Source organism: Sitophilus oryzae, unplaced genomic scaffold (assembly GCF_002938485.1).
Source record: "Sitophilus oryzae breed Bouriz unplaced genomic scaffold, Soryzae_2.0 scaffold_1026_pilon_pilon, whole genome shotgun sequence".
Lineage (NCBI taxonomy): Eukaryota > Metazoa > Arthropoda > Insecta > Coleoptera > Curculionidae > Sitophilus > Sitophilus oryzae.
In genome coordinates this window covers 3,117-14,369 of record NW_022145645.1, presented here as the reverse complement: position 1 = coordinate 14,369, position 11,253 = coordinate 3,117, and the positions used below count along the sequence as shown (strand labels likewise).

General features: G+C 32.1%; 1 protein-coding gene across 1 annotated transcript; it reads left to right on the top strand.

Moving 5' to 3' along the window:
* Positions 1 to 8,688: 8,688 nt before the first annotated feature.
* LOC115875107 (soluble guanylate cyclase 88E-like) lies at positions 8,689 to 11,232 on the top strand (the record flags this gene model as incomplete). The annotated part of the gene is made up of 2 exons (XM_030890501.1): positions 8,689 to 8,832; positions 11,087 to 11,232. Coding segments are annotated over exons 1-2 (290 nt in total), but the record flags the coding sequence as incomplete, so codon positions are not given.
* Positions 11,233 to 11,253: the final 21 nt, after the last annotated feature.

The window sequence follows — 11,253 nt, the reverse complement described above, 5'->3', positions numbered from 1 at the left end:
ATAAAAAGCAAGAACAAGAATAGCGTTAAATCTCCAAAGTCAAGACCCAAATCGACCAGTGCAAGACCCGCAAGATAAAGACCAAGCATACAAGACTCTTGCAGTCTTGCATTTTTTTCACATTTTTAAGAAATTACTTATTTGTTCAAAATTGAAGAGTGGAAACACCAAAGGAGGTAAGTGCCAAAATTATTTTTTCGAGATAAATGAGAAAAACACAGCAGAACTGAAACTAATAAATTTTTAAAATATCTTTTAAAATACATATAATACACATAAACAATAGACGCTTTCGCTTGGCACTTGTAACTTTTGTTTGTATATGGTAAAATAAAAAAAAATCGGACAAATATTCTAATTTCTTTCTTTAAAGTTTTTTTTTGCTTTAAATTAGAAAAAAATATAATTTGATTAAATATTTTCGATGTAGAAAATACTTCTAGTAAAAATCTACTAAAAAATGCAAAAGTCTTGCAGCAAGACCCAGATTCGGACCAATACTGGACCCTGCAAGACCAAGACTGCTTATTATACTGCAAGGCCAAAGCCAAGACCAAGGAAGTCTTTGGAAGTTTTTTTTCTTAAAATAACATTAAAAACTTCATTAGACTAGAAATATCTGTAGTGTAACGTTTGAAAACGTAATTATTTATTAAATTGGATTTAATTATGAAATGTTACATTCGTCGAAACCAAACCAAACCATATATGTACATAAATTTAATATTTTGTCGAACCCTTATCTAAAGATGCTGAGAAATAAAATCGAATAATGTAAATTCGGGAGTTAAAACTAATTGTCGAAAAGCTTGATCCCTAAGGAGAAAACCAATGTTTAGCCTTTCGAATGCCCTTTGAGAACTGTACTGTTATATGCCCTTTAACTTCTGCAGATTACGTTTAGTACAATTGAATTTCTGTGCTAATATACCTCAGTGAACAATCAATAAATTTAATTAACATTTCGTATTTCGTGTGTCTTACTTGTGATAATTGAAAACGTTAAGCTATACAATATTGATTGACTAACGCAGCAACACTTTTAGTGTCTGTCTATCAGGTGGTTGAACTGGTTGAAACACTGCGACCTGTGAGGCTTATTGTGTCCCATTTTATGTCTGAAACCACTCTCTTATCCCTATCCCCCAACTACCCTGCACCAACTTGTGTAGGTACCTGAGAGCCGATTGGCTAAATTAATTTAAAAATTAATTTCCTGTATAATTGCTTGCCGCGATATTTTAATAGTTATTCTGCTAGTCGGATTGGGAGACTAATCCAACAAATCAGATATTAAAATCGGTCTAACCGTTCTTAAGTTATAACTGGTTATAAGTAACTAACTCGAGAATGTTTTATTTATTTAAATTTGCAATTATGTCAAATTACATAACAATTCAATTTTATTTCATAACAACTTATAGACCGAGAGCTGGCTACATAAAAAACCTTATCATCCTTACATGGCTAATTTTTTGTGTGAAATATCCTTCGTGTAGCCATTGTGAAATAGTCATGTCTGCCAGCGTGATCCCGGCGCTTAAAGCGGGGGCGGCCAATCGAAAGGGTGAAATTTTGACACTAAAAATATTATAAGGTACACGAGTTATAATTGCCAAATAGCTTTTATTTATTATTAGGAAACGTGTAAAATTGTTGACAGACATTTTTCTCGTGGCTGAAATGCCGGCAGACAACGCGAAAGAGGCATAGAATTTTGACAAAAGAAAATCATGGCATACATGCATGTCGGTTGGTGGAATGTCATTTTTATTGTTAATTAATTTAAAAAGCCGTATATGCAAAAGGGCAGGCAAAAAATCGTTATTGAAATAATAAAAAAAATATATTTATAATATAATCGTATATTATATGATTTATCTATACTTAAATGGATGAGGCGGCCAGCGTTCCCTGAATAAAGCGCTATAGTAATATCGCGCTTTTGATAACTGTCTGCAGTTGATTGAGCCACGATCTTTTTGTCTGTCCTTTTGCATACGGCTTTTAAAATAAATAAATATGACATTTCACCAATCGGCATCCAAATATGCCATAATTTTTTTCATTAATCAAATTTAATTTTTTACTAATTTTTAAAATTTCCTCCTTCGCGTTGTCTGTCGGCATTTTAGCGACTAAAAAAATGTCTGTCAACAATTTTCCACGTTTCTTAATAATAAATAAAAGCTATTTTTGCAATTATAACTCACGTATCTTATAATATTTTTAGTGTCAAAATTTTACCCTTTCGATTGGCCGCCCCCGCTTTAAGCCCCGGGATCGCGCTGACAGACATGACCATTTCATAATGGCTACACAAAAGGATACTTCACACAAAAAATTAGCCATGTAACGATGATAAGTTTTTTTATATAGCCAGCTCTTAGACTATTATATATACATGTATCGAAACTGCGCAATACATTCTCAGTTCAAGAGATTGAATATTGCATATTAAACTACTTTTGAAGTGAAGACGCTTTAAAAACCTGTACGCTGTGCTAGTTTGAGTGCATTTTTATGTATTTGATGGCTTGGAGTCTACGTAATATCTGCGGTATTCATGCTAAAACATCGGATACAAAAAATACAATAAGTATAATGCATTTTATATTATACTTAGTTTTTTTGAAACAATATTGAGAAATCAGAAAAGAGTGTCAGAATACGTTCAAGAAATTCAAATTTGCTAAAATGCGTTTAAATTGCATAATACCGCCGAGAATTTTGCTCCAGTGAAGTGTAGAAAATAAGTGTTCGATTTTTCCGACAGTTTTATTAAAATAAATCGTAATTTAAATAGGAAGACGTTCTGGAAAATAGAAAGAAGCATTTGGATATCTTAAAGGAACTGAAAGCTTTCACTTGCATTTGAAATCGTTCTTAATTTCTGTATTTTTATTTTTTATCAGTTTTATTTATGATGCTGAATATAATACAAAATGAATTAGAAACCATTTAGAAACTAGGGACTCAGTGGCCTCTTACATGAAAACTAATTTGTGAGAATGGCAATAAGGTAATTATTATAAATAGATAATAAATATCTGTTAATAATGTAATAGTAAACAAATCAACAATAAACATTCTAATCAGTTAATGATAAATATATTTGCTCATAATATTCCTATACATGATACACACTTCCTTATATCTTGTTTTCATTTAAATTAGATTTTGTAATATTATTTTTGGACAATTAAAAATCTTTTTGAATTGGTATGGTATTGAAAAAAGGAACATTAAATTTGAGAGAAAGTACTTGTTACATTATAAAACTAGTGGTTTTCACTTAATTGGGATTTAAACATGTAATTGTAAACAAATCAACAAAAATGACTCTAGTCTCTTAATGACAAATATATTTGGTCATAATATTGCTGTACATGATACACACATTTTGTTATATTTTGTTTTTATTTAAATCAATAGATTTTTAAGTGTTGTTTTTGATTTAAAAAAATTAAAATTTTTTTCGAATTGGCATTGAAAAGAAAAAAATAAAAACATCAAATTGTACTTGTTACATTATAAAACCAGTGATTTGTCTGAATAGGGTTTAAACATCGTACAATATTGATCTGGAATGTAGGTAAATCATCTGGGAATGTACATTCAGTGCTACGATTCAATTTACGGACTCGTAGAATGTTTAAAATTCCTATTCGTAATGTACCACAAAATGCTTTACAAATTCTATTTCAAGAATTTGTGTAACAGTGATGTTTTTAGTAACAATAAAATTCTCTGCTATATAATGAAATATAATATGTCTTAATGATTTATTGATAGGAAATGGCATTTTGCTAAATTAATAAACTGGGAAAAATAATCAGAGAAAGGGCAATTAAATCGCGTATATTTATATAATATATACAGGGTTAGTCTGATACAAGTGTAAATAAGTCCAAAAGAACTAAGTTAAATAAATAAATAAATGCCTTTATTGTCAAAAATTTTTACAATTTGTAGACAAAGGTAAAGTAAACAAACAACGAAGAACAAAAAAATATAAATAAGATTCAAAAATATTTAGTAAGTTTATACTAAATATCAATGACCTCTAGATAAATTTACTTCGATGTCATTGGTAAATATAGTAATAGCAAACATTAGACCAGTGTTTACAATATAAAATTCGATTATGAAAATATAAATCATTTACGCGGTAGAAAGCCTTGTCTAGTAAATAAGATTTCAATGCTTTGCAAAATGAAGAGAATGATGTTATGGATTTAATTTCAAATGGCAGGTGATTGTGCATTTTTTTCGAGTTGTATAATATTAAACTTTTAACTAACTCTGAGCGTGGGGTAGGTAGATAAAGATCTTGCTCCGCGTTCCTGAGTGGATAAGTGTGAAATGGCCTTTCTTGAGGAGCTGATACATGCGTCAAGCTGCGGAGCTGAAGATTTTACGTCAATGGAGGTGTTGTTAAGTACAAAAGGCTGCAGCGAGTTTTTATACGACAAAGCTTTAGTTTTAGAAATGTTGAGACTCAGGAGGTATTACGCAAACGGCTTCAAATATAAATAAGGAAGGAAGAATTAATAATTTTAAAATTTTAAAAAAGTCCTCACAACAAGTTCTGCTGTTTAGTCCCAGTGAATATCGAACAGCTCTCTTCTGGAGCTTGAAAATGCGGTAAAATTGAGTCGCACAACACGTACCCCAGAATGGAAGGGCATATCTGAGGTGCGACTCAAAAAGTGCATAATAAACAGTTCTAGCCACTGACAAGTTAAGCTCCTTAAAAACAGATCTTAATGCAAAACAGGCAGAGCTTAATTTTTTCGACAAAGCGTCGATATGCATGTCCTTCCCATTTCAGAGAATTGTCTACAACAACCACTAAGAATTTTACAGATTTTACGTCAATGGAGGTGTTGTTAAGTACAAAAGGCTGCAGCGAGTTTTTATACGACAAAGCTTTAGTTTTAGAAATGTTGAGACTCAGGAGGTTCGAGTCGCAAGATTTAATGGTGATTAAGTCATTTGATATAATCCTATGAAGTGCCGTGACGGCCTTGTTATTCCAAGTGAAGCTAGTGTCGTCCGCAAAAAGACATATTTTACCACTGATGTTTATGTTAGCAATGTCGTTAATAAAAAGAAGAAACAAAATAGGGCCTAGTACTGAGCCTTGTGGTACTCCACATTCTATTGGCTTGCTAGTAGAGAACGTTATTTTACTTTGAAAATTATAAAAATAAATTTTTCCTTAAATTTTAAAAAACATTTTTTTCTGACTTTTCTTTCTTGTATATTTAATCAACAACCTCTCCCATATTATCAATATGTTATATTTTTTAACTAAAAATTAAAATAAACTCTAAATTTTATCTCCAAAAATACCAAATTTTCAAAAAATTAGGCATATTTGAAAAAGTGAATAATGATGTAATTAATTAATAATTAAATTAAATTAAATTAATTTTTCCACTAAATTTTCATTGTTTTTAATACTATTTTATTAAAGATTAGTATTTAATTTTTAAATTACAGTAGAAATGCTGTCATTTAAAAATAAGAGTTTGATATATTTCTAATGTATCCAACCGTTGATACTTGATAAGATTTGTTCTATAATATGTATCAGATACTAAAGAAGATTAATCGTTTTAAACTTGTATTGATCCAAGACGATAAAGTAGCTGTAAAGTATGATGGATTTGGTGATAAAATATTACGTCGTTTCCAATAAGATGAAAAAAATAATAAAAAAGAAGGTATAAAACCTATATACAGATATTTTATAGTATAAGTATAGGGGAAAAATTGTAACTTGGTTATTTTCTTTTTAAACATGATAATTCCGAATATTTATAGTATTTATTATACCGTATGATTTTATAATTAACGATCGATGGCATTCCTCATCTAATTTTACATACAAAATGAAAGCGATCTTCGTTTCAAAGCGATCTTCGTTTCAAAGCTATCTTTCACCCGATTTTTTTCGATAATTTTATTGCCTTTGCATTTTTTATGGTTTCCAAAATCCCAATGGTCGTTCTTGTATTTGGGACACTGTACATTTTTTAAAATAAAATATAAATATTGATTTACTTTGTAAACAAACAACAACATTTGCATAAAAAAGTATCGATGAAGAAATTTAGTGTAAGAAAGCACTAATATATTAGTAAGTACGCCATATATACATTCATATGTTTGGCAAATTGATATTACATTTAATTAACAAGATAATTGAAATTTATATCCAAAAATTATTATTTGTATGGCCATCTTTTTTTCCTCTTGATTAATGTAGCTTAAAACAGTTGTTTTAATTCCACATTTGAATTTTTTGTTTCTTGCAAGCGTACCCATGTCACATTAGGTTGAAGTAAATGTTCTTGACAGCAAGGCTTTTTAAAATATATTGGGTTCGCATCTCTAATCACGAAACTAAATTGTTTTGTTTCATAAACAGACAACACACACAATTCAACATCGAATAAACATCTTTTTGTTCATAATCTATCTATTTTATTAAATATTTTTAATTTTTTTAAAAATATTTTATTATATTTTATTAAGTTTACATTAACAGTTAGTTAATTAACTTTAAATTTAATTTTTTTAAACCAATACCTTTTGACCTTATCTTCCTAAAGTACTAAAATTTGTTAATTACCTTTATATTATAAGAGATGTATCTCATACAAAAAATCGTAAGTGTTTTTGAATAGTTTTATTTAGATATTTTCAATTTTTTTTCTTTGTTCTTTGTTTTTTTTTGCTTCTAGCAACGTAAGGTTGCACCTCCTGAAACGTTAAGCACTTTTTGTCAGTTAGACAAATTTGTTCTGCTTGAAAAATACCCATGACAAATTGGTCTCCGTTGGATCAACGCGGGTGTGTTTACAAGATTTTTTTTTTATTTTTTCTGATTTTCTTCTAGTAGCGAAAGACCTAGAATTCTTTTCGAGAAATATTATTAATACTCTTGCCTTTTTCATTTGATAATTCAAAGGGTAATTTCGTCTTTTAAAACTATTATTAATGCAGCCCCACTGTGCTATTATGGCCTCTAAAGAAACAAGATAAATTGAGATGATGCACAGTTCTCGTTAACTGCATAGAATAAAGCAAGAGTTTGGTAAGGTTAAGAAAATAGAGCACTAATTAAGTTGATGGTGGGTTTAGAGAAATATACGTAATTAACAGTGTTTTGCGCAGTATTATATTTTACGTTTACGGGCTGTAGAATGAAATAAATAGATTAAAAAATAATATAGTCAAATATTCACTTTATATTGTGCTGTTGAATGATCCGCAATATCTGACTTCATTGCTTCAACTTTCTGTACATGTTATTAGTGCTCGCTTAAGTAGTACATTTAGAGGACGTTTAGTCTCTCCAATATACTACTCATCCCATTCACAACATATCTGGTAGATGCACTCTTTCTCTTGTTTCAATGATTCCGGCCTTGTTTGTGTTTGGTTTGAAGACTGATTCAGGTTTGAAAGTTGGATCCAGATTTAAAGACAGTTTTAATGTTATAGTTTTTGTTTAGTGTAAAAAAAGGTGTTTAATGAAAAAGTTTATGATAGGGCAAAAATAATATGTTCAGACGACATTTCACTAAACAGAGATATAAACCACATAAAAATACATTAATAAAAAACGACTATCCACCATATCTTACTGACAAACATTAAACGAAATACAAACCCCAAATCATAGACACAATGGTAACAATACACAATATATACAACTTACAATTCGAGGCGAATACATACGAGGCGTTTCGGAAAATTTAAGAAGTATACTTGGAACAATATAACATACGAACATCAAAAAATACACTTAGATCCATTTTATCACATACTAAACCAATGAATACAGAACAACAAACAAAAAATGTGAATGGGATAAATTTTACATTGGTGAAACATCTAGACCCTTAAATGGTAGAATTAAAGAACATAAAGATTATTTAAGAAAGGGAGATTTTCACAAATCTAAGATTTGTCAGCATTCATGGGACACAGAGCACAGAATAAATTTTAATAACGCCAAAATTATAATGAAAGAAGTGATCTAAAAGAAAAATAAAAGAGGCTTTTTTAATACAATCTAATAAAAATAAATGTATTGCTCATGCTTCTTTAGATGTTAGTAATGTATGGTAATCGCTTTTTTGATTTTAAAGAATATAACATAAATAAACATAATATACGTAAAAATTAAAAATAATCATACAGAAAGTTTGGGCTTTTTGGTTTTACCTAATTAAGTAATTGTTATCAGGTAGTAATTGTTAATTTTGAAGTTTAACTTGATATAATGTCATTTTAACAGAACGTCAACGGTTTTTGTAGACGTATCTGTCTTAAAAAACTAAAGTGTTCTCGAATAGTTGAATTTAAACGTTTTAAATAGTTTTTTTCTTTATTCTTTGTATTTTTTTTTGCTTCCGACGACGGAAAGAGATAAACTTTCCGAAACGTTAAGCATTTTTTTGTTCGTTAGGCAAATTTGTATATCTTTAAATCTAGAATTTCATGAATCCAAAAATCAAGAAATATATTGAAGGTTTTTTAGGAAGAATTTAAAATAGACAATAATTTTGTCTACATATCTATGACGTTACATACAAAAATCCAATCTGTATTTGATATTTCTGTTTGTTTCAGACAAATGCATAATGTACGGGTTGATTATAGGAAAACATGTCCGAGTATATCAAGCAAACCTACGGCGAAGACAAATGGGAAGAAATACGAAGAGCTGCCGGTGTGGAGCAACCCAGCTTCAGCACCCATCAAGTCTATCCGGAAGGTCTGATACCTCGACTGTCGAAGAAAGCTGTGCAGGTACAAATTACAAATCTTAAGGCGCACTCTTAAGGCGCATTCTCACGACTGGTGTACTTGACAAACATTGGAATATACTTGCCATGTCGTGAGGACGGTTTCCTTGGTCACTCGTCGCGTCCCCACTCTCTGTCGGTAAACACAGCCCGAGTCAAACGATTAATCGTACACTTGCCAAGTGTACTTGGTCAGCCTTGGCCAGCCTTGCTTAAGCCGGCCTCCCCCGACGCGGGACTTTGGCGAGTTTGGCGCGCGATTTGGCGAGCCACGCGTCGTGGGAATGAGAGCGCTCGTCGATATGACAAGCGGCTCGGCTCGGCGCGGTCTTCCGGTCAGTTGTCGGTAAATGTGGCACAAGTCAAAGGATGAACGAGCATCGCAGGCTTGACTTGTCTGAACTTGTTGAATTATTTCCTACCATTCCCACGTAGGCTTGTATTAAACAAAAATACTTTGGAGTCTCAGTAGCGTTCTTCATATCGTCGCAGAATAATCGTTGAGATAGGTGTATTTTTTGCAAATTAAGTTTCTCATTTATTTATTTTTTGAAGAATGGAGTGGTCAAATAAACTGGTTATAGAATTTTTGGAACTTTACGAAGAAGAACCAGCAATTTGGAATCCAAAGGACCCAAACCATAAAAATAGAAATATTGTTCATGATAGTTGGAAAAGAATTGAAACTAATTTAAGTGTCAAATGCACGGTGGCGGAACTTAAAAAGAAGAAAGAAGCATTGATGGCAACTTTTAGAAAACTGTGGCAAAAAGTAAAAGCGACCACTGAAACAGGCACAGGGACTGACGACGTTTTTAAACCAGGTCTGGTTTGCATGTGAATACATGCACAGATTTTTACACGGAATTTACAAAACGTGCAGCAGTGTCTATTTACACGAAATATACGCTGCACTGTTTTCACTACTAGGCAACTTGACAAGTCCAGTCGACGGTCGCGTGCAAATTTACACTCGCCACGCGCCGCGCCGTGGGAAACAACCACGCTCGCTGACTCGCCACTTGACGAACTAACTTGCCAAGCCGAAATTCACCAAGTCCCGCGTCGTGGGATGCCGGCTTTACACTTGCCGAGGCGCAAAAAAACGACTGCGCAAATAATTGTACTGTTATAGTATGTCCGATTTATTTCCGGATCGTAGTGTTTTTCGAGTTAGTTGCGGATAATTTAAAACGTTAAAACAATAATAGATTATGTAATATCAAATTTATATTAATAACTTCAATATTGGCGGCAGCTAAAATGGAGAATGGAGTGGATAAATGAAGACTACACGGGAAAAACCAGATATGTTACATTTTCATAGAAATTAAGATAGCGACGTTGAGCGATACAACTTTATGGACAAATGTTAACGTCATTCGAGAAAAAAGAAAGCAATAATACGCTTAGTCCCAGAGATATTACAGCTTGGTTATTTTGCCAGGAAAATCCAGAGTAGTCCACGCGTAAATGGCAAAAACCAGAGATGTACTGACGCATGGGCGACAAGCATGCATCTGGCAATTAGTATTATATGTTATAAATTTATGTATTGTAATAAAAACCTACTTTAATATTAATTTTCTCCCTACAACAAAAAAATAATAGTTTAGATTTAGGTTTTATAAAACCTTTAATTCGACATCCCTGGTTTTCCCCCGTTTTGTTTTGCATTTTGACATTTTTATTTCGGTATTTCAGAATATGGCGATAATTCACAATATTAATAATTCAGAACTGGTAGTAATATATATTCTTCTAATTATTCAACCGAAAATAACATATTTCTTTAAAAACACTAAATTGCATTTTTCTCGGCTCCAATTAAAATTGACAAAACCGGGTTTTCCCGTGTAGTCTTCAAATGATGTTGTTTTGGAATTTATGAATTTATACGAAAATGAGCCCTTCATATGGATGGCCAAACATAAAGAACATAGAAATCGTATTGCATTAAAAGAACTTAAAAAGAAAAAAGAATCACTAGCAACGAAAATTTCGGGACGACCGGTATCCATCGATGCGACTATACTGTTTACTTGCCAAGGATTTAAACAATGTTGTTGAAAAGGACACGTCGCGTCGTGTGAGCGCCACACTTGCCGATGTTGTTTACAAAGTGGGGACTGGTGGGGATACTTGCCAAGTACGCAAATATTGGCGTACTTGCCAAGTTGACGAGTCGTGAGAGTGCGCCATTACGACTCGTCTATTAATCAAAATAATTAATTATGGCAAAAAAATCTCCATTTCAGATCCTCCAAATCACCGAAAAAGAGTTCTTCGACAAGATGGGCGTGTTCTTCATCAGCTTCGTCAGCCAGTACGGCTACGACCGGGTGCTGTCCGTGCTGGGCAGGCACATGCGGGATTTCCTCAACGGTCTGGACAATCTGCACGAGTACCTGAAATTCTCCTACCC